Source organism: Arachis hypogaea, chromosome 18 (genome assembly GCF_003086295.3).
Source record: "Arachis hypogaea cultivar Tifrunner chromosome 18, arahy.Tifrunner.gnm2.J5K5, whole genome shotgun sequence".
In the NCBI taxonomy this organism is placed as follows: Eukaryota; Viridiplantae; Streptophyta; class Magnoliopsida; order Fabales; family Fabaceae; genus Arachis; species Arachis hypogaea.
The window spans coordinates 28,206,228-28,231,428 of record NC_092053.1 but is presented as its reverse complement, the minus strand read 5'-3'; the positions used below and the strand labels follow the sequence as shown (position 1 = coordinate 28,231,428).

The 25,201-nt window shown below is 36.0% G+C and overlaps 1 protein-coding gene across 1 annotated transcript; it reads left to right on the top strand.

The window, feature by feature from the left end:
- Positions 1-10,344: 10,344 nt before the first annotated feature.
- LOC112770869 (protein DJ-1 homolog B) lies at positions 10,345-13,582 on the top strand. Its single transcript, XM_025815339.3, has 8 exons — positions 10,345-10,628; positions 10,718-10,918; positions 11,217-11,366; positions 11,447-11,629; positions 12,269-12,349; positions 12,536-12,736; positions 12,820-12,957; positions 13,244-13,582. Exons 1-8 carry the CDS (start codon positions 10,494-10,496, stop codon positions 13,448-13,450), a joined length of 1,296 nt encoding a protein of 431 aa, XP_025671124.1. The 5' UTR covers positions 10,345-10,493; the 3' UTR covers positions 13,451-13,582.
- The last annotated feature ends 11,619 nt before the right edge of the window (positions 13,583-25,201 follow it).

Genomic DNA, 25,201 nt, shown 5'->3' with positions numbered 1-25,201 from the left:
TTGCGATTTTTAAAAAATCCTTTATAAACCTCCTATAGAATCCTGCATGCCCCAGAAAGCTTCTGATTGCCTTAACATTGGCAGGTGGTGGTAATTTTTCAATTACCTCTATTTTTGCTTGATCCACCTCTATTCCCTTGTTTGAAATTTTATGCCCAAGGACAATCCCTTTAGTCACCATAAAGTGACATTTTTCCCAGTTTAAAACCAGGTTGGTCTCTTGGCATCTTTTCAGAACTAGTTTCAGGTGATCAAGACAGGAGCTGAATGAGTCTCCATATACTAAGAAGTCATCCATGAAGACTTCCAGAAATTTTTCCACCATATCAGAGAAAATAGAGAGCATGCATCTCTGGAAGGTTGCAGGCGCATTACACAGCCCAAATGGCATCCTTCTATAAGCAAACACCCCAGATGGACATGTGAATGCTGTTTTCTCTTGATCCTGGGGATCTACTGCAATTTGGTTATAGCCTGAGTAGCCATCCAAAAAGCAGTAATAATCATGACCTGCCAGTCTTTCTAGCATCTGGTCTATGAATGGTAAAGGAAAATGATCCTTTCTGGTGGCTGTATTGAGCCTTCTGTAGTCAATACACATGCGCCACGCTGTAACTATTCTTGTAGGAACCAGTTCATTCTTTTCATTATGAACCACTGTCATGCCTCCCTTTTTGGGGACAACTTGTACAGGGCTCACCCAGGGGCTGTCAGAAATAGGATAAATAATCCCAACCTCCAGTAATTTGGTGACCTCTTTCTGCACCACTTCCTTCATGGCTGGATTTAGCCGCCTCTGTGGTTGAACCACTGGTTTAGCATTATCCTCCAATAAGATTTTGTGCATGCATCTAGCTGGGCTTATGCCCTTAAGGTCACCTATGGACCACCCAAGAGCTGTCTTGTGTGTCCTTAGCACTTGAATAAGTGCTTCCTCTTCCTGTGGATTTAAAGCAGAGCTTATGATCACTGGAAAAGTGTCGCCTTCTCCCAGAAATGCATATTTCAGGGATGGTGGTAATGGTTTGAGCTCGGGTTTAGGAGGTTTTTCCTCTTCCAGAGGAAATTTCAGAGGCTCTTTTATTTTCTCTGAATCCTCCAAATCAGGCTGAACATCTTTAAAGATGTCTTCCAACTCTGATTCGAGACTCACAGCCATGTTGATCTCTTCTACCAAAGAGTCAATAAGATCAACTTTCATGCAGTCTTTTGATGTGTCTGGATGCTGCATGGCCTTGACAGCATTCAACTTAAACTCATCATCATTGACTCTCAGGGTTATTTCCCCCTGTTGGACATCAATGAGAGTTCGTTCAGTTGCTAAGAAGGGTCTTCCTAGAATGAGAGTGGCACTCTTGTGCTCCTCCATTTCCAGCACTACAAAGTCAGTGGGAAAGGCGAATGGCCCAACTCTGACAATCATGTCTTCAATCACGCCTGATGGGTATTTAATGGAGCCATAAGCAAGTTGGAGACATATCCGGGTTAGTTTAACTTCTTCAGTTAAACCAAGCTTTCTGATAGTGGATGCAGGTATTAGGTTGATGCTTGCCCCAAGATCACATAATGCTGTCTTGGTGCAATTACCTTCTAATGTGCATGGTATCAGAAAACTCCCAGGGTCTTTAAGCTTTTCAGAATGACTGCACTGCATTCTTCAGTGAGGAGAACTCTTTCAGTTTCTCTCCAATCCTTCTTATGACTCAAGATCTCTTTCATGAACTTGGCATAAGAAGGTATTTGCTCAAGTGCCTCTGCGAATGGAATCTTTATTTCAAGAGTCCTGAGATAGTCTGCAAAGCGAGCAAATTGCTTATCCTGCTCCTCTTGGCGGAGTTTTTGAGGATAAAGTATCTTGGCTTTATATTCCTCAACCTTAGTTGCTGTAAGTTTATTTCCTACAGAAGTGGTTGAAGAAGCCTTTTTAGATGGTTATTATCAGCACTTGTGTGTGTCTGATCCCTCACTGGCAATTGAGTGCCAGAGTTAGAAGCTGGAGTGACGTTAGACACCAGCTCCTCATCTATTTCTGGCGTTTGAACGCCAGAACTGTGCTTCTTTTGGGCATTCAACGCCAGATCCTTGCTTGTTTCTGGCGTTGAACGCCAGTCCTGAGCATGGTCTGGGCGTTCAGCGCCAGCCTTCCACCCAACTTCTGGCGTTTTAGCGCCAGAATTATTTTTCCCTGGGCTCTTACTGTCCTCAGATGGATTTTGGGTGGTTTGCTCATTTCTTGGTTTCTTGCTGCCTTGAAGTGGGGTATTTAGTGCTTTCCCACTTCTTAATTGAACTGCTTGGCATTCTTCTGTTATTTGTTTTGACAGCTGCTGCTTTGTTTGCTTTAATTGTACTTCCATGTTTATATTAGCCATCCTTGTCTCTTGTAGTTTATCCTTGAATTCAGCTAACTGCTTTGTTAGAAAATCCAATTGCTGATTGAATTCAGTAGCTTGCTCTGCAGGACTGAGTTCAGCAGTTACTGTTTTAGCCTATTCTTTCATGGAAGGGTCACTGCTTAGGTACAGATGCTGATTTCTAGCAACTGTATCAATGAGCTCTTGAGCTTCTTTAATTGTCTTTCTCATGTGGATAGATCCACCAGCTGAGTAATCTAGAGAGATCTGAGCTCTTTCTGTAAGCCCATAATAGAAGATGTCTAACTGGACCCACTCTGAAAACATTTCAGAGGGGCATTTTCGTAGCATCTCTCTGTATCTCTCCCAAGCATTATAAAGAGATTCATTATCTCCTTGTTTAAAGCCTTGGATGTCCAGCCTTAGCTGTGTCATCCGTTTTGGAGGAAAGTATTGATTCAGGAATTTTTCTGTCAGCTGTTTCCATGTCCTTATGCTAGCCTTAGGTTGGTTATTTAACCACCTCTTGGCTTGGTCTTTTACAGCAAATAGAAACAGTAATAATCTGTAAACATCCTGATCTACTTCCTTATCATGTACTGTGTCAGCAATTTGTAAAAACTGTGCCAGAAACTCTGTAGGTTCTTCCTGTGAAAGACTGGAATACTGGCAGCTTTGCTGCACCATGATAATGAGCTGAGGATTCAACTCAAAGCTACTGACTCCAATGGAGGGTATGCAGATACTACTCCCATATGAAGCAGTAGAGGGGTTAGCATATGACCCCAGAGTCCTCCTGGACTGTTCATTTCCACTTAGATCCATGATGGAGAAAGGGAGATGATGTAAAATAAAAAATTTATTTTTATTTATTTATTTATTTATTTAATTATTTCGAAAATAAAATAAATTAAAATAAAATAAGTAAAAATATGTGAAGATTTTCGAAAAAATGAGAAGAGAGAAAGTGGTCAGGAAGTTTTGAAAAAGATATGAATTAAAAAAGATTTTAAATTTTGAAAAAAAATCTGAATTTTAAAAATGATTTTCGAAAATTTGTTTTAAAAATAGGGAGAAAAGATATTTTTGAATTTAAAGAGGAAAGAGAGAAACAATAAGATAGCCCAAGATTTAAAATTTTTAGATCTAATGCTCCTTGTTTTCGAAAATTCTGGAGGGAAAACACCAAGGAACACCAAACTTAAAAATTTTAAGATCAAGACGCAAGGAAAACTCAAGAACACTTTGAAGACTCACAAGAACACAAGAACATGAAGAAAGAACACCAAACTTAAAATTTTTAGAAAACCAAAATAAAATTTTTGAAAAACAAAGGAAAACCAACAAGAAAACACCAAACTTAAAGTTTGGCACGAGATTTAATAGAAAAATTATTTTTGAAAAATTTTTGAAAAGAAAATAAAAGATTCTGACCCAAAAGACAAAAATTTCCTAATCTAAGCAACAAGATTCACCGTCAGTTGTTCAAACTCAAACAATCCCCGGCAACGGTGCCAAAAACTTGGTGCACGAAATGTAAATCACACTTTTTTACAACTCGTACCACTAACCAGCAAGTGCACTGGGTCGTCCAAGTAATACCTTACGTGAGTAAGGGTCGATCCCATAGAGATTGTTGTCTTGAAGCAATCTATGGTTACCTTGTAACTCTTAGTCAGGAAAACAATAAAATAATTCACTTATCAAATTTGATTACAAGGAATAAAAGGGCAGAACACAAATTATACTTGTATGCAATGATGGAGAATAAGTTGGAGTTTTGGAGATGCTTTGTCTTCTGAAATTCTGATTTCCTCTGTTTTCTGATTCACGCATGCACGTCCTCCTATGGCAAGCTGTGTGTTGGTGGATCACCGTTGTCAATGGCTACCATCCATCCTTCCAGTGAAAAGGGTCCAAATGCGCTGTCACCGCACGGCTAATCATCTGCAGGTTCTCAATCGTACCGGAATAGGATTTACTATCCTTTTGCGTCTGTCACTACGCCCAGCACTCACGAGTTTGAAGCTCGTCACAGTCATTCAATCCCTGAATCCTACTCAGAATACCACAGACAAGGTTTAGACTTTCTGGATTCTCTTGAATGCTGCCATCATCTAGCTTATACCACGAAGATTCCGATCAAGAGATCTAAGAGATATTCATTCATTCTACGGTGGAACGTAAGTGGTTTTCAGGCACGCATTCGTGGAGGAATGATGATGATTGTCACGTTCATCACATTCATATTGAAGTGCGAATGGATATCTTAGATAGGAACACGCATGTTTGAATGGAAAACAGAAATACTTGCATTAATTCATCGAGACACAACAGAGCTCCTCACCCCCAACAATGGAGTTTAGAGACTCATGCCGTCAAAAGGTACAAAGTTCAGATCTAAAATGTCATGAGATACAAAACAAGTCTCTAAAAGTTGTTTAAATACTAGACTAGTAAACTAGGTTTACAAAAAATGAGTAAACTAAGATGGATAGTGCAGAAATCCACTTCTGGGGTCCACTTGCTGTGTGCTGGGGCTGAGACTTAAGCTAATCACGTGCATAGGGCTGTTTTGGGCGTTCAACGCCAGCTTTGGATCCTTTTCTGGCGTTGAACTCCAACTTGTAACTTGTTTCTGGCGCTGGACGCCAGACAGCAACATGGAACTGGCATTGAACGCCAGTTTACGTCATCTATCCTTGAGCAAAGTATGGACTATTATATATTGCTGGAAAGCCCTGGATGTCTACTTTCCAACGCAATTGGAAGCGCGCCATTTGGACTCCTGTAGCTCCAAAAATTCTATTTCGAGTGCAGAGAGGTCAGAATCCAACAGCATCAGCAGTCCTTTTTCAGCTTGAATCAGATTTTTGCTCAGCTCCTTCAATTTCAGCCAGAAAATACCTGAAATTACAGAAAAACACACAAACTCATAGTAAAGTCCAGAAATATGAATTTTTCCTAGAAACTAATGAAAATAAACTAAAAACTAACTAAAACATACTAAAAACTATATGAAATTAACCCCAAAAAGCGTATAAAATATCCGCTCATTACAAGGCTAAACCACCCGGATGGAATCATGATGATCAACTTGAAGACGTGTGTGAAAATAGAGTGTGGGATCTCGGATCACACGAAGAGAATCAATTTTGGGAGCTCATGGTTTGTGAAGAACTCTATCAAAGCTTGGGGCTATTAATTTTGAATGATGGAGCTTATTGGAGATTCAAGCATTGGTGAAAGTTCCAAGACAAATTCAAGCACAAGCCACCTTGATGAGAGCTCCCCATAAGTCCAACTTTTTCCTTTTGTAAATATTGGTAAAATTAGTTTAATTTCATGTTTATGTTGGTTTGTTGAGTTTATTTAGTAGTTTAGTATGTTAAATAAGGTTTTATGGTGTTTTGGTAGCTGTTTAGAGGTTTGGAATGCTTGGTTTGGTGCTAGAACTTGAAAAACTTTGAAAAACAGAGCACCCAGCCATGCGTACACGTCACCCATACGTACGCGTGACCCAAAAAATTTCGACCCCTCACGCGTACGCCTCGCCCACACGTACGCATGACCACCAAATTTTCCATGCCCAGCACAAAAACCAGAGAGTTGCGTGTGTAGTGTGCTGAAATTGTGCCTCTCACACAATTCTGGCCCACGCATACGTGTCATCTATCTCTATCTTCACTCACACATGCGCGTCGACGATGCGTACGCGTCGCACTGCATTTCTGCCATTCACGTGTACGCGTGACCCCCCTGCCCTATTTCACTCATTTTTTTTCTTCTCTTCTTCCCATTTCTTTCCTTCTCTTCAACCATTATCCAACACTACCAATTACCATCTATCACCATCTCTTTTAGTTAGTTAGTTAGTTATTTAGTTAGTTTAATTTCTGTTTAATTTTTTATTTTTTATAATAAGTGTTGGATTATTAATTTTGTTTGTTGTTTATTGCTGCTTATTATTAACTTGATGCTATTTTATCATAATTATTTTTTATATTCATTGTTGGATTTCTTTATTGAGGTTACCTTTTGTTACTTGTTTTTGAATTGATCATGTTTAACATTTGTGAATACCAAGTGTATGACATTGCCCTCAAGTATCCTAAATCTTTTAAATTGCATGTTTTGGCCACCATGTGATTTGATTTCATTATCTATGATGAGGCAATTGTGTATTGTTAATGCATTTTTTTTAGGTGATGCTTGTTTATGATTGACCCTTATTTGCGTCACCTATTTCATGCATTGAGATTTTAGAATTGTGAAATTGGATCGTACGCTTACCTAGTGATATATTTTTGAGCTTTCTAAGCTTTGTGGATCATGCTTGCTATGTGATTAATTTTCACTTCTACCCTCTTTTTCCTAAGTTCCATAGCACCCATGTGTTCCACCTCTATGTCACTTAGGTGTTGCAACAATTTTAATATGTGTCATTGTTTAATGTGTGAGCTCTATATTTCATTTGTTTCACTAAGTGTACTTACACATCAATCAATGTCCATTCATTATCCAATTCGCAATTGCTTGATTATTTGCTTGAATGCTTTTATGGTTCTTCATTCCTTGTTTGGTTGTCTTAACCTACAAGTGTTCTTTGAAGTATTTCAAGCACACTAGAATGAGTGAAGTGCATACTTTCTTTGTGTAATCATGACATAGCTCTCTATGCTAGTGTGTGCGTTCTAAACCGCATGCAATCTTAGAATTCACACACCTATTTTTCATCAATGTCACATTAATTCACTCACTCAAATCTAGTGATTTACATCATGCCAACAATTTATGCTTCCTTGCTTTTACATTTTCTCATCTTATTATGCTATTTTCTATCTTTCATGGGTGAGTCATCATAAGTAAAAACGGAAGCGGGAAAAAGAACACGCAGCACCAGTTGATCCACCAGCTGAAGGTGGCAACCCGGAAAGTCGCCGTACCCCCTTGCTCATCTTTTGAATGCACCGAAGACGGTGCAAACTTTTAAGTGTAAGGTAGTCGTCCGACCGAATCGGCCGTTTTTGGGTGACAATTTTCTAATCCCAATACTTTTGCATTTCATTTTTAGGTCTTTTAGGATTTTTTGTTGCATTTTCTTATTTTGCACATATATATAATAAGTTTAGCCAAAATAATAAAATTTTCCAAGAAATTTATCTATAGGGCACCCCAATTGAATTGAAAAAAAAAAATTAGAACTTGCTTGAACTATACATTGTGGAACATGATTTTTGAGCTAAGAACACATAAGCATGTGAGTTTTGAGCCTAATTGTGTGGTTACATCATATAACCACTATTTTCATTCTTGTGTGTATTATTCTCTTTCTATGATTGCAATCTTTGATTTGTTTGATTCTTTATGTCCATTATTTTGTGTATGAATGCATTTATATGATTGAGGCCCTCATTTCAAATAGCTCACTTACCCAAATAGCCTACCATTTTATCTTCCATTGTTAGCCAACTTTGAGCCTATGCTAAATCCATTTGTTCTTAATTTTAGCACATTACAAGCCTTAAAGCGAAAAACAATAAATGTTCCTTGTTTGGATCTTTGATTAGCTTAGGCTAGTGAGTGTGTGTATCATTTAAGTATGAGAAATTTGAAAACATTGGGTAGAGATAAAAGTGTGTTTTTATATTTTTGTCAAAATTTTGGGAATTGGGTACATACTCATGAATTAATTAAATGTTAAACCATATGCATTGATACTTTTGTATATATTTTATTGTAAAAAGAAAAATATATAAAATAATAAAATATATATCAAAAGAAAAATAAAAAGAAAAAAATGCAATAAAAAGGAGGACAAAATGCCCGAAAGCGAAGTTCAATAATAATAACAACGCATATGGAATGTGAATTGAAGAGAATGCATGAGTGTGTGAAAAAGTGAAGAATGGGTACTTAGGTTTGTTTTAAATAGTATAGGTTGTCATAGGTTAGGTGGGAAGTTTAAGTTAATCAAAGATTCAAATTCTAGTCCACTTGACCAAATACAATCCTACCTTGACCCTATCCCCATTACAACCTATGGATAAGTCCTCATAATATTTGTATGCATGCATAGAATAATTGTTGATTGTTAGATGAAAAACAAATCTTGTAAAGCATGATTAGAGGAGAATTGAGTGAATCAACCCTATACACTTGAGCGACTAGAGCGGATACACATCCGGTTAGCGTTTGATTGCTAAATTACATCTTTTCACCTATGATCATCTCTTTTCTTGCAAGTTTGTAAAATCTTTTCAATAACTCAATTCAATTGTGGTTTGATTTGATTGCTAATGTCTTAGCCCTTATGTTCATATATGTATTTTTGGAAATTGATTTATTTTGACTAAGTAGTTGCATTCAAGGGGGAGAAAGTTTAGCCATGAATCTTGGAAAGCTGACTTTAATTTGCTGCGCATGTAAGTGAAGAATCCGCATTTATTGATACAAAGAGCGAGTTGGATTATTATCTTAAAGAGAGACCAGTGCCACAAACTGAACATGATTTTGGTATGTTAGATTGGTAAAAGTCAAATGGAGCTAAGTTTTTCACTTTGCAAGTTATTGCTAGGGATTTTTTTTTTTTTTTTTTTTGCGGTTTCTATCTCTACAGTTGCCTCTAAATCTTCATTTAGTACGAGCGGTAGATTTATTACACCACATCGTAGTAGGTTGCATCTAGATATATTAGAGGCTTTAATTTGTAATCAATATTGGCTTTGGAATGAACTTGGCACCACAACTAACATAGAATTTAAGTGCTACACAATTCATAACATTAAAAAAGATGTTGATATAAGTAAACTACCAAATTATATACAATACATTCTTTTTTTCATATTATTGAGTTATTATACAATTTTAATTTTAAATTATTTTCTTTTTTATGTAGAATTCAAACAAATTGAAATCTATTGTCACTACCATTATAGGATGAAAAAAGGCTTGGAAATTATGTTTTTACAATGTGATGCATTATGTTTGGTTGTTTATGGATATGTTTGGTTGTTTATGAATATGTTTGGTATCAAATATTTGTTGGTTATTGCTATTTAAGTCTTTAAAGACTATGAAAATGATGTTTATAGTAACAATTGAGGATTGTTTTTATTTTATTTTTTTTAACTTTTTCTGTTTTTTATTTTTATTATTTTATACAAAAATCTGCGAATATCCACAGAGACCCAGGTCTTTGGCGGATACGGAATTTCCGTTATCCGTTACGGGACAGAGATAAGTTATGGAGGCAAGGAGTGGGGGCATATCCCCACCCGATAGAGACCTGTTACCATCTCTAGACGATGATAACAATACAAGTATGTAATGATGATAAAGATAATTATAAAAATTCTCAAATCCGTTTTTTAGAATATTGATATTAACAAAATATAAAAAAAATTATTGTTTAAAAACTTCCATTAACATTTATTTATTAATTAATAACCATCCTATTATTAAAATTAGTTCTATTAATTATATGAATCCTACTACTATTTTAATAAAATAACATTACAATGAGATAAATCTTGAAGATTATTTTTCAATTGTTCAATATTTTTGAAAGTAAAACAACATCTCTTTTATTTTTATGCTTTACTTTAAAAAATGTTAGAGACATCAAAATTTATTATTTTTTGTTATTATTTAATTATTAATTTAATTTTTTTAGTCTAATTTTTTTGTTTAATAATTTAATAATATATTTTATTTTATATTTTTAAAAATTAATAATAATTAATAACAAAAATAATAAATTTTAATGGTGTTCTAATAATTTTTTTTTATTTTCACTTTATGCACCTCCTCTTAAAAATTGAACATACTTTTATTACCAGTTGTTTGGAAATACCCATTTTTTGGGTGAAAAGTGAAGAGTGAAAACCTGCCATGTATCATTATGGTACTCCTAAAAAATCAATAATTTTGTTAACAAAATTACAGTTATTCTAGTTATTTAATAATTAATATTTACCATTGGATGGATGATGGATGGGCATATTTTGGAACGTGGAATGAAGTAGCAGCAACAGCTGAGGATGCACGTGGCGGAGACACGTATACACAACACAGACTCATTTTCCGAACAGACTTCATCTAGAAGGCTTAGAAGAATATAGATTATAGAAAGCACAAATGGCATTGCGTCACTTACGAGTCCTCCCTCACCCACTCACTAACTTCACTGCTAAACTCTCCCCAAACCGTCCCAAACACCGCGTTTGCTTCTCACTCTCCGCGTCCCCAATAATGGCTTCCATCTCTCGAAAGGTAACAAATAAATTATAACAATTCAAACAAAGCCTTATGCTTCACTCCCTTTACTTACTCATTGTGCTGTTGAAACTTGAAATTGCTAGGTACTAGTTCCGATTGCCGATGGCACCGAGCCTATGGAGGCCGTCATCACCGTCGACGTGCTGCGGCGCTCCGGTGCAGATGTCACCGTTGCATCCGCCGGAAATCAGCTCACCGTTCAAGCTCTCCACGGCGTTAAGATCGTAGCTGACGCTGTCGTCTCCGATGTTGCTGACACCACCTTCGACCTCGTCGCTCTACCAGTAACTCTCTCTCTCTCCCTCTCTCTCGCTTGATATTGGATTGGGAGTTGTTACGAGCTGTGATTGTCATGTTTAGTGATCAAATTGGTGGATTAATTGTATTATTGGTGAACATGTTTGGTACTGTGTGCCGTTGTAAACTGAATTGGTTCGTTAATTTTCTTTTTCTTGTATTTTATATTTGGTTATCAAAATTGGTGGAGTAACATTTATCGGAGACAAATATTTTCAATTTTTGAGTGATTAGTTGGATAACCTTAAGTAATTATCAGTCATTTTATGTGTGTTTTGTGTGCAGGGAGGTGTTCCAGGCGTTGATAATCTTAGAGAATGTGGAGTTCTGGAAAAGTTGGTGAAAAAGCATGTTGAGGATGGACGACTTTATGCTGCAGTATGTGCTGCTCCTGCTGCAGTACTTGGTCCATGGGGCTTGCTGAAGGGGGTGAAGGTAAAAAGCTTGTTGATTCTCTTGGTTATGTTGCTTGTTTTTAAGAATCCAAGATGAATGACTGTGTTATTGTTGGACAGGCAACTTGTTATCCCGCATTTATGGAAAAATTGGCATCATATACGACAACTGTTGAGTCAAGGGTGCAACTGGATGGCAAAGTTGTGACTAGTCGTGCGCCGGGCACGACCATGGAGTTTGGGGTTGCGCTGGTTGAGCAATTATATGGAAAACAGAAAGCTGATGAAGTTGCTGGTCCATTGGTGAGTTTTTCATTCTTGATAATTTTATTCTTTGCAGAGGGAAAAATGTGGAAAAGAAATTCATTCATGATGCTGTACACTTATTACTAGTAGTATGGTTAGCATGATTGCATCTGGGAGTAATTTGGCATTGAACATGGTTGATAAATGGTGATATGGTTTTTGTGAGAAGTTTAGCAAGGTTTTATAAAGTGTTGTCATTTCCACAGTTATCTCTCTCCAATATGTTCTCTGATATATGGATATTGCAAATGGTTATGGGCTAGGCTCAAGACTTGCATATAATTTGTTATGGGTTGGTCCTCAAAGATGACTCTTTTTTTATGCTGATGAGTGTGATAGAAATCCCAAGTCCCATATTAGTAATTGGTATGTGAGGAGGAATCAGGTGAGCTTGATGTAGCAAGAAAGTGAGGTTAGGTGGGAGATAGTTATGCTTAGGTGGCATAGGAGAGATGGTTTTTTTTTTTTTATGTGCGGTGGGGTGTTCCTGCTGTATACCTGCGGAGGGGATTGTGGGGGTGTTTCGGCAAATTTTGTATTGAAAATTGCTGACAATTATGTTTGCTTCATGATGTCATTTTCCCACTACGATGTTTTCTACCCCTCTCATGGGTATTCTTTTAATTTCACATTCAGGTCATGCGTTCTAATCACGGTGATGAATATGTTTTTGCGGAGCTAAACCCTGTGCAATGGACAACTGAAAATCCTCCCAAGGTGAGGTTTGGGCCTTGACACTGGCTACGATTCTCAGCGAGTTATCTATGTATGACTAGGGAAAAAAATTGGAATTATCTGTGGACGACAAAGTACTTTATCTTCATTGAAATTTGAAATTTCTTGATATGATTGTTACCACAAATAAAGTTTGTTAAATGCTATATGCATTTGCACTCTTTTTAGGTTCTTGTACCAATTGCTAATGGCTCAGAGGAAATGGAAGCCGTGATCATCATTGATATACTGCGTAGAGCAAAGGCAAATGTTGTGGTAGCTTCTCTTGAGGACAAACTAGAGATTGTTGCATCACGTAACATCAAACTGGAGGCAGATATGCTCCTTGATGAGGCAGCTAAACTTTCATATGACCTTATTGTATTGCCAGTAAGTAGTCATCTTGCTTTCTTAGAGCAACTAATTTAGTATGTAGTATTTTGGTTGTCTAAATATATTCCTATCACTTGCAGGGTGGACTTGGTGGTGCTCAAACTTTTGCAAAGTCAGAAACCTTAGTGAGCTTACTGAAAAAGCAGAGGGAAAACAGATATTATGGAGCAATTTGTGCGTCCCCAGTCTTAGTCTTGGAGCCTCATGGCTTACTGAAGGTATCTGTTTCCTAGGCCATTGACAATGATATATACATTGATTTTTCTTAGTCACACCCTATTATCCGAGTTCATGTGGCTTAGTTTTAGTTTTCATTACCCGTAACCCGAGTTATTTTCAAGCCGCCCACAGTGAGAAAAGGATGCATAACAAGATTTAACGTGGCATTCAACTTTCAAATTCATTACTATTCTGCATTTTTATAAAGTGCTATATGGGCTTTATTGACTTTACTTGGGTCCCGTTATTAATTTTAGACATGAGCATATATTTTATTGAATACAGGGGAAAAAAGCCACGGCATTTCCTGCCTTGTGCAACAAGTTATCAGATCCGAGTGAAGCCGAAAACAGGGTTGTAGTTGATGGCAATCTTGTTACCAGCAGAGGCCCAGGGACTTCTATAGAATTCGCATTAGCTATTGTGGAGAAGCTTTTTGGACGCAAGCTAGGACTAGAACTTGCAAAGACCATAGTGTTTACAAGCCCATAGATAGTGTATTTAAATTACTGTTCTGATGTACTAGAGGTTTGTGTATGAATAATCAATAATGTGAGTCATATCTGAACCCTGAGTGAGGTATAAAACTATAAATAACACGGTGAGAAATGGTTTTGTTAATAACTTTGGTCTTCATCTCATGATTGATTGTCTGAGCATAAAAGAAGGTTCACTTCGTCGTCGTGTATGCTGTAAACTTGACCCATTTCTTCCTTGATCTTTTTGTACCGCCGCGTTTCCTCTTGTGCAGGTCTAATCCTAAGATCGGGTATGATATTGAAGCTTAGCAAATAAAATTGATGTTGAAATTTAAAATATTAGAACAATTTGAAGTCAACAGTTTCCTAGTTCAAACCTAGTTAAGATCCAAAATTTAATGAGAAGTGTAGAACTACTTTTTTGAAAAAAAAAAAAAACTGTGTCAACTCATACATAAGGACTTACGTTAGGTCCATTAACTTACCTAGCCTGTCATATGCCATCTCCAGATGTCCTGAAGACTTGAAGAGCCGATATCCTATAGCAACCACCAACTCTATGACCCTTAAATGCTAACTATTCTTTATTCCAAACCTGTTATAAAACAAATAAATAATAAGGAAGAAAAATAAATATAAAATAAAGACGTATAAATAGAAGATTCTAGTATATATATTGCAGTATATAAAAAGAGAGAAAGGAGTGTTTATGTTATTGTTGTACTAATTGTCAGAGGTTTAACCCTCTATTTATACACGTATCAAGCTTTTTATTTTTAACCTTCATTAATGAGAATTTGAATTTTCTTTCATTGAGAAACTAAGCCACCCAAATATTGGACATCCGCATCATTCTTATCACAACACTCACATTGGATGACCATTTAAGATTATTACCTCATTAAAACCTTCTTAAAGAAAAATTCAATAAAAAAAAAATTAAGGAAGAAAAGAGAATACAATATCTTTTATGATAAGGATTGCCTTGTTAAAACCTTTGTCAAGAAAAATTCAATAGGGAAAAAAAACCTGACTAAGGAAAAAAGAGTACAGTCTCCCTCTCTTGTCGACATTATTTAATATCTCGAAATTAGCGCATTCTAATATGATGTATCAGTCTTTCAAATGAGGATTTTGGAAGTGACTTTGTAAATAAATCTGCCAGATTATCGCTTGAGCGAATCTGTTGGACACTAATTGTTCTTTGATTTTGAAGATCATGAGTGAAAAAGAATTTAAGAGAAATATGCTTTGTGCTATCATCTTTGATGTATCTACCCTTAAGTTGAGTAATGTATGCTATATTATCTTCAAACAGAATAGTTGGAGCTATTTTATGATCAATCAGTCCACATGATGACAGAATATATTGGATTAAATTCCTGAGCAAAAAACACTCGTGCTTGCTTCATGTAATGCTAGTATTTCAGCATGATTACAGGATGTTCCTGCTATCGTCTGTTTTGTGGACCTCTATGATATAGCTGTATCACCATATGTGAATAGGTATCCTGTTTGAGATCTTCCTTTATGTAGACAAGTATCCTGCATCTGCATAGCCAACTAATTATGACTTGGATTCATATGGATAAAACAAACCTATATCAACTGTTCCATGAAGATATCGAAAGATTTGTTTAATTCCATTCCAATGTTTTTCTGGTTGGAGAGGAACTATATCTTACTAGTAAATTCACAGGAAATGATATATCAGGTCGTGTATTATTAGCAAGATACATTCGTGCTCCAATGACATTGAGATATGGTACTTCAAAACCAAGGATATCTTCATTTTCTTCTTTATGATGGAATTGATCCTTTTTTACATCCAAAGATCTTACGATCATTAGGATACTTAATGGATGTGACTTATCTATATAAAATCTCTTCAAAATCTTTTTTGTGTATATTGTTTGATGAATAAAGATTTTATTTTTTGTATGCTCGATCTACAGGCTGAGACAAAATTTAGTCTTTCCAAAATCTTTCATCTCAAATTCTTCTTTTAGAGCTTTTATAATTGTTGGAATCTCTTCAGAGGTTCAATGATATTTAAATCATCAACATACATAGCAATTATAATGAATCCAAATCCATATTTTTTTTTATAAAAACACATGAACAGATATCATCATTCTTTAATTCATTTTTGGTCAAATACTCAGTAAGATGATTATACCACATTCTCCAAGATTGTTTTAGACCATATAAAAATCTTTGCAATTTGACTAGTATAACCCCTGCGAATATTCATTGGATAGTTTAGATATCTTTAGTCTTTCAGGGATTTTCATATAGATATCACAATCTAATGATCCGTATAAATAACCTCTTACCACATCCATTAGATGCATATATAGTTTATGGTATGCGGATAAACTGGCCAAATAATGCAATGTTATTGCATCAACTATAGGGGAATATGTTTCTTCATAATCTATACCGGGTCTTTGTGAAAAATCTTGCCCTATAAGTCGAGCTTTGTAGCGTACAACTATTTTCTCATTTCGTTTTCTCACAAATACCCATCTGTATCTAACAGGTTTTACATCTTCTGGTGTACGGACTACATGTCCAAAGACTTCACGCTTTGCAAGTATGTCGAACTCAGCCTTCATGACTTCTTCCCATTTCGGTCAATCATTCTTTTGTCGACATTTTTTGGCTGTTCTTGGCTCAAGATCCTTACTTTCATGCATGATGTGCAATGTCACATTAAATGCAAATATTTCATTGAGAATTGTTTTATTTCGGTTTTATTTTTCTCATGTAAAGACATAATTTATCGAGATCTCATCATTTTCACAATTTTCAAAATTTTTAGGTAACTGAATGTCCTCTGCATTAAAAATATATCAAAATTTTGGACAACTGCATGTGTCTTTATTATGTCTTTATTCTTTTCAACAGGAATAGTATTAACCTCTTTTCCTTTTTGAGAATTTTTGTCTTTGGAACCGACAGGTCTACCACGCTTCTGACATGAATTTGTTTCGGTGGTCATTTGTCCGACTAGGACACCAATTCAAATTAGAGCATTTTTAGCTGGTATATAGGATTTAGTTATCCTTTTCGTATCAGAAAACGCATCAGGAAATTCATTTGCTATTCTTTACAAATATATAATCTTTTGAACTTCTAGTTTACATTTTCCTAATCGAAGATCTAAATGCATCAAGGATGATGTATTCCAATTAAGTTCCTTCTCAAGAAACTTATTCTCTCCTCCTAATGTTGGAAATTTTGATTCATCAAAATGACAATCTACAAATCGGGCTTTAAATACATCTCCAATTTGTATCTCAAGGTACCTCACTATAGAGGGAGAATCATATCCAACATATATCTCTAATTTTTTTGGGGTCCCATTTTGGTGCGATAAGGCGGGGCGATTGGAACATTTATCGAACACCCAAATATTCTTAAATGAGAAACATTTGGTGGCTAGCCAAAAGCTTATTGCAGAGGAGAGAATTGATGATAACTTATTGGTCTCAAACGAATAAATGCTGCAGCATGTAAAATTGTATGTTCCCAAGAAGAGGTGGGGAGATTTGTTCTCATAAATAAGGGTCTAGTAATTAATTAGAGGTGTTTAATAAGTGATTCTGCTAACTCATTTTGTATGTGAACATGAGCTATTAGATGTTCAACGCTTATTCCGTTAGCCATACAATAAGCATCAAAGGCTTGAGAAGTGAATTTACCAGCATTATCAAGACGAATTTCTTTGATTGGATTTTATAGATACTATGCTTTTAGTTGAATAATTTGAGTAAGTAATCTTACAAACGCCAGGTTGTGAGAAGACAATAAGCACACATGTGACCATCTCGATGATGCGTCTATTAGGACCATAAAATATCTAAAAAATTCACATGGTGGATGAATAGGTCCATATATATCGTCTTGAATCTTTTCTAGGAATTTAAGGGACTCAAATCCAATCTTTACTGGTGATGGCCTTAGAATTAGCTTTCTCTGAGAACATGCAGCACAACAAAATTCACTAGATTTAGAATCTTCTGGTTCTTTAGTGAATGTTAATGAAAATTTTCAATAATTTTTCGCATCATGGTTGTTCCAGGATGACCCAATCGATCATATCAAATTATAAATTCATTTGAGTTAGAAAACTTTTGGTTTACAATGGCATGTGATTTAATTGCACTAATTTTAGTATAATATAACCTAAATAAAAGTGAGGGTAACTTTTCTAATATAACATTTTTATTTAAATCATGAGTTGTGATATATAAGTACTCATAAGTTCTCTCATTCATTATTTCAATATGATATCTATTTCGGCGAATATCCTTGAAACTCAATAAGTTCGTTAAAGACTTAGTAGACAATAGTGCATTATTTATTATGAATTTTGTTTCTACAGGAAATAAAATTATAGCTCTTCTGGAGTCTTCTATCACATTGCATGAGCCGATAATATTATTAACATATTCTTCTTTTGGTACAAGATAAGTAAATATATATTACTTTTGAGAATGGTATACGAACTTGCACTATCAGTAAGGTAAACATCTTCATTATATGTCCTTACCATTTTTTTCAAAGACAAATAATAATAATAATAATAATAATAATAATAATAATAATAATAATAATAATAATAATAATAATAATAATAATAATAATAATAATAAAATGAGTAAAAGTACATGCGCAGTAACATTGCATTCCCTGATTAAAATTGTTTTTCTAAGAGGCATTGTACATAGTATCATATATTAAAAATTTTATTATTATTATTATTATTATTATTATTATTATTATTATTAGACACATTTAGTGAATATTGATGCGTGAGCATCTTGTACCCTTTTTTCCTTCATTTTTAGTTAGTTTTTATTAGATTTTATTTAATTTCATAGTATTCCAGTGAAAAAATCCTCTTTGGATGCTACTTTGAGTTGTTTCAGTATTTTTATGACTTCAGGTGAAATTTGGAGCAATTTGGCAGAGTTTTAAGCTGAAAAGGAGTAGCTGGCAGCACCCCCTTAGGCACTAAATGCCCAGCCAGCGTTTAGCGCTAGCAAGGGACAAAACCCAACAACGTGCTGCCCCCTCTAGGGCGCTAAACACCCATCTGGCGTTTAGCGCCAGGAGCATCTTAAGTGGATTTAGCATTTATTAGTTATATTTTATTTTCTTTTTGTAATTTTTATTTGAGTAAATACCCTTTCCGGCCCCTGTCCTTTTTTAAAATTGACTACACGCCCCCTAACGTTTATAAATTACCAAATCGGCCCCTATCCATATACTCTGTGATACCAATTAGCCCTTTCGTTGGTTTCTCCGTTCAAAGTCGTCGGAAAATGCTGAGTTGTAAGGTGCAGCCCGTGACGTGGCGTTGGATCATCCTGCGTAGAATGCTCTGTGTGCATTTGGACAATTAAGCCCATGCACACTCAGCAAAGCGGCGTCGTTTTGCTTGGCATCCTTTTGCTCGTTTGGGGGTGAAATCCCATTCTCCCCCTTGTGCACACTTCAGTTACCATACATCACCCTCATTCTCTACTCAAAATTACGAAGAAACCCTAAGAGAATGAAACGTTTCCCTCAAAGCAAGCTGATAGAGAGTTCCAACACGAAGGCGTTGACGGTGCTGCAGACGGAGGAACTGACGGCGCTACTAAGGTTAGTATCGCTATCTTTTCTTGAAGCTTCGTTAGCTTGTGTTGCTCGAAAATTTTTTTCCTGAACTGAGTTTTTGTTAATAATGATTTGGATTAGTGATCATCCCATGCATGTTCTAAAATGTGAAAATGAGGCCTGAGGAAAGTAGTTAACTAAGTTCTAATTACTGCACACTGTTGTTCTAATAGATGTCATATGAAGTAGTCCCTATTTTTCATCATGGTGGTTGGTTTGAACGGGATGAAGATGGTGCATTGTACTTCCACGACGGAAGTGTTGAGATATTTCCTCCATTAGACATAGATTTTGTTAATTTCAAGGATTTGGAAGAGATGTTCAAGGGTTTAGGGCATACTAGCTACAAACAGATGTTTTGGTATGATGGCAGTGCCCCTGATTTAGAGTCTGGGTTGCATGTTCTTAAAGGAGATAAGGAAATCAATGGAATGTGCGATAAAAAGATGGAGAATGTGGAGTCTGATTTGTTGGTTATTTATTTTGAGCATGATGTTAGTCAACCGGTATATGGGCCAGATGTTAGTCTGATTTGCTGGTTATTAATTATCCAAATGCACACAGAGCATTCCACGCAGGATGATCCAACGCCACATCACGGGCTGCACCTTACAGCTCAGCATTTTCCGATGACTTTGAACGGAGAAACTAACGGAAGGGCTAATTGGTATCACGGAGTATATGGATAGGAGCCGATTTGGTAATTTATAAACGTTAGGGGGCGTGTAGTCAATTTTCAAAAAGGACAGGGGTCGAAAAGGGTATTTACTCTTTTTATTTACAAGCAATATCTTTTAGTCTTAGGATTTATTATTTTATTTTATTTTTCAAATAAAATTAGGTTAGTATAAAAGGGAAAAGATTCACCCTTTAGGGAGAGCTTGGATCTTCTCTCTTCTGCACTTTTTAAAACCCTAGTTTTCTCTGTAAGCCATGAGCAACTAAACCTCTTTGGTTAAGGTTAGGAGCTTTGTTTATTTCTATGGATTAAGACTTTGTTTATTGTTTTATGCGAAATTCACCGTCAAACACCCATTTCTGTCTGCCCAACTAAGCCAATTAGATAACCATTGTTTCTCAGTTCGACAATTCTCGTGGGATCGACCCTCACTCACCTGAGATATTACTTAGATGACCCGGTGCACTTGCCAGTTAAGTTGTGTGAGTTCACAATTCGCACACCAAATATATTAATATTTTATTAAACATTATTTATATACATCATACTTAAAATTTAAATACATAGGAAATAAAACTTAATAAAAAGTTTCTTACATTATTTATTTACATAAGTACTTAACGAACCCAAATATTAAACTTTTCCATCATTATTCAAATGACCAATATTTCCTTCAGGATCATCAAAGAAATTAGATACTTCATAATGAGTGGTATAATTTTCAACAATATCCTTTGAAACAAAACTTGTCTTCTTTCTTTTGTCATCTTTTTTCAAAGATGTTTGATAAAGATCAACTAAGTCCCTTGGGGTACGACAGGTACGTGACTAATGGCCCTTCTCACCACAACAAAAATATTTATCTTCTGTTGAATTATTTTTCCCATTATCTCTTTCTTTATCCCACTTCTGGTGAGATCCTTTCTTGTGAAAATAATTTTTCTTTCTTTCATAATTTTTCTTGTTACCAAAACCTTGTCATTTATCTCTTCTGAGGTTATGATTTGCTGCATTTGCTTCAGAAAATGGGGCGACGCTAGCTGGGCTCGTTTCATGATTTCTTAAAAGCAATTCATTGTTGCATTCAGCAACAAGAAGGCAAGAGATTAGCTCAGAATATTTTTTAAATTCTTTTTCTCGATACTACTGCTGCAGGAGCACATTCGAGTCATGGAAGGTCGAGAAAGTTTTCTTTAATATGTCATTATCAGTTATCTTTTCTTCACATAATTTCATTCGTGAAGTAATTCGGAACATTACTGAATTATATTTATTTATAGATTTAAAATCCTGTAGACGCAAGTGTGTCCACTCATATCGGGTTTGGAGAAGTATCACTGTCTTTTAATTATTATACCTTTCTTCAAGGTTCTTCCACAGATCTGTAGGATCTTTTAGTGTGTGATATTCATTTTTCAATCATTCGTCAAGATGACGATGAAGGAAGATCATGGCTTTGGCTTTATCCCTCTGGGATGCATTATTTTCAACCTTAATGGTATCTCCAAGATTCATTGAATCAAGATGAATTTCGGCATCTAGTATCCATGATAAGTAGTTGTTTCCAGATATATAAAGAGCATTAAATTCAAGATGAGAGAGTTTTGACATAATAAAAATTTATTACCTAAGTATTCTTAAATTTTGATCAGAGTTTCGTACTGATAACGTGTTATAAAATAAATAAATAAAGAAAAAAATAAATATAAAATAAAGACGTATACATAGAATACTCTAGTATTAATATTTACCAATATTAATATCTTAATATAATAGAGATGACTCATATATATATATATATATATATATATATATATATATATATATATATATAGAGAGAGAGAGAGAGAGAGAGAGAGAGAGAGAGAAAGGAGTGTTTATGTTATTGATGCCCTAAGGCTCCGTTTGTTTGCTGTCTTAACCAGCAATGGATAGAGACACATAGACACTGATGACAAGTCATCTTATGCTAGTTGCAGAAACATTTTTCATTTGTTTTATTAGGTTTTATGCACTTTCTTGCACAATAAGTAAGTGATTGGAGTGGAATTTCATATTTATTTTGATTCAATCAAACATCATTTATTATATATAAGATCATGAGATTTATGCAAGAATTAGGAGGTTAATATGAATGATGCAAATTCTTATGATTTTGGTGAGACTTTGATGGCATGTTTGATTGATGACAGGAGAAAAGATGATAAAAAGAAAAAGCAAAAAACGTGAGGTGCAGGAGAACGCTACGTTCATTTGATGAACGCTACGTTCACCAGTGACGCGCACGCATACAAAGCGCTTACGCACAGGACGACACTTTTGGAGATCAACGCGTACGAATGCATCGTGCGCATGGGTGGAAGGAGAATCAGTGTTCACCAGCAATGAACGCTACGTCTACTTTGAATGAACGCCTGCGATACTTTGATAATTGGAATTTGAATTTGGTCACCGACGCGCACGCGTCGATGTGACAAAAGTGATGGATGGCGCAAACACGTACATGATGCTGGGGCGTAGAAGTGGTAATTTACCATCCACGCGCACACGCAGAGGACGCGCACGCGTGAAGAGCGTTCATGGCGCGAACGTAGCGTTCAGTTAATAAATGCTGCCAAGGGACGCGCACGCGTAAAGATGGCGCGCAAGCATGGCTGAGGCTGAGGACAATGACGATGCGCATGCGTCGATGTGCAAAAATGCAAGGGAAGCACGGGCGCAAAGCACGCGTACGCATGGGTGAATGAACGCTGCGCTCAATTTGAAAACGCTCCGTTCTCCTGGAAGCTGCAACTATCCTGACCCACTGCAACAGAGGCCAAATAGCCCACTCCAAGTACTTGATGACTGAATGAGAAAGAGTATAAATAGGAGAAAATTTGATTTCATGAGGACCCTTCTTTTTTTTACCTTTCGTTTCTTTTAGTGAGATTTCCTTTTTACGTTTCTTGGAGCTTTTCTTTGAGGAATTCTGTAGAATTTTAGATCGGAGTTTAGTTTGCTTTCTGTTTTCATTTTGTTCTTCATCTTCTGCATTTTCTTTTCTGTTTTTGGTACTGAGGCTCTCTTTTAGTTTTTCTTTTTTTTTTAGAATTTGAGAATTTGAAGATCTAATCTAAGTTTTCTTTCTGTCTTTCTTTTTTTGTAATTTTCCATTTCTGTTTTAGAATTTGAGATTTGATCTGAGTTGTCTTTCTACTTATATTCTTCTACACATTTTTCGTTTTTGTTTTGGTACTGGAATCCTGACTTATAGATTTTTCTAAATTTCTTCACCTTAGAGTCTCTGATTTACTGCAATTTGCCTTTTCCAGTTTTGTTTTAATTCCCAGCACCCAAATCCCGTTCTCATTCATGCAATTTAAGTTTCCTTGCAATTTAGATTTTGCAATTTTAATTTCTTGCACTTTAGGTTTTAGTTATTTACTCTTCTTGCAATTTAAGTTTCATCTCTTTTAATTTCTTGCACTTTAAATTTTTTTTGCAATTTACTTCTTCTGCACCTTAAGATTCTGCCGATTTTCATTCTGTACTATAGTTTACTTACAATTTATTTTCTGATTAATCAAATTTCACCCAATCCATCAAATATTCGCTTAACTAAATTCATCACTATACTAAAGTTTCTTAATCCATCAATCCCTGTGGGATCGACCTCACTTTTGTGAGTTTTACTACTTGATGCGATCCGGTACACTTGCCGGTGAGTTTGTGTGGAATCGATTTTCCCTCATCAAGTTTTTGGCGCCGTTGCCGGGGATTGATTTATATTGACAATGATTAAATAGGTGATAATCTAGATTAAGAATTTTTCTTTATTTTTGTTAAGAGTACTAACTGCTTGAGATTTTGTTTAAGCTAACCTTAACCTCACTCTAGCAGTAGAGTGTTTTATTTTTGGTTTCTGGTTTTGCTTATGTTGTATGCCAGGAGGAAGAAGAGGTGAATCCACCTCTTTTTTATTCTGAGCCAGAGAGAACATTTTTGAGATTGAGAAGAGAAGCAAGAGGGAAGGGTGTTATTGGAGAAGAAGAATCAGAAGAGGAAGACCAAGAGATGGAGGAAAATCTCCCTAATCCACCAGAGGAAGTGGCCAACAACAATGGCCCACCTCAAAGGAGAGTTCTAGCTTCTTACAGCTTTCCCAATGTTCATGCAAATAACTTTGAGTTGAAGCCTCAACTTATTACTCTGGTGCAGAACAATTGTTCCTATGGAGGAGGTCCACTTGAAGATCCAACCCAACACCTATCCATCTTCCTGAGGATTTGTGAAACTGTCAAAATAAATGGTGTGCATCCAGACATCTACAAGCTGCTGCTTTTCCATTCTCTTTGAGGGATAAGGCTTCTCAATGGCTAGAGACATTTCCCAAAGAATGCATCAACAATTGGGAGGACTTAGTGAGTAAATTCCTATCCAAATTTTACCCACCTCAAAAGATCATTAGATTGAAAACAGAAGTGCAAACATTCATTCAAATGGATGGAGAATCACTGTATGATGCCTGGGAAAGATACAAGGCCTTGATCAGGAAGTGTCCACCAAAGATGTTTAGTGAATGGGATAGACTTCAAAATTTCTATGAAGGATTGACACTGAAAGCTCAAGAGGCCCTTGATTATTCAGCAGGAGGTTCAGTACAACTCATGAAGACAGCTGAGGAAGCCCAAAATCTCAAGACACTGTGACCAACAACCAATACTTCTATGGTCATCAAAGTCAATGCCAAGCAGCTCAAAGGAAGGGTGTGTTGGAGCTGGAAGGTGTGGACACTATTTTGGCACAGAACAAAGTGATGCACCAACAAATCCAGCAGCAAATAGAGATGATGGCTAAGAGGATTGATGATCTTCAAATAGCAGCAGTGAGCACTACAAATCAACCACCAGCTGGATGGGGGTAGAATGAAGAAATCTATGAAGAGCAGCAGCCAGAACAAGTTAATGATATGCACAACTAAGGTGCTGGACAGAATGGATTTCATGGAGAAACTTACAACTCCTATTGGAGGAACCATCCCAATCTAAGGTAGGGAGAAAACCAGAACCAAAATTCATGGCAAAGGAACTCCAACCAAAACAATTCCCACAACACAAACCACCAGAATCATCAGCAAACTAATCAAAATTCATACAGAAAACCACAAAATAACTACCCCACTTCTAATTTCTATCCACCAAATAACCCATCAACTAATCTTAACAATTTTCACCAACCATCTTCATCTCACACTCAGCCACAACCACCCCAAGAATCCCAAAGAATTTTCAATTTGGAGATAATGATGGAGAAGATGATGAAGCATCAAGAGTTAGCTAACAAGAATCATGAAGCTTTACTAAGGAACCTGGAAAGACAAATAGGCCAATTGTCCAAATAGTCAGAAAGACCAACCAACACTTTCCCAAGTGA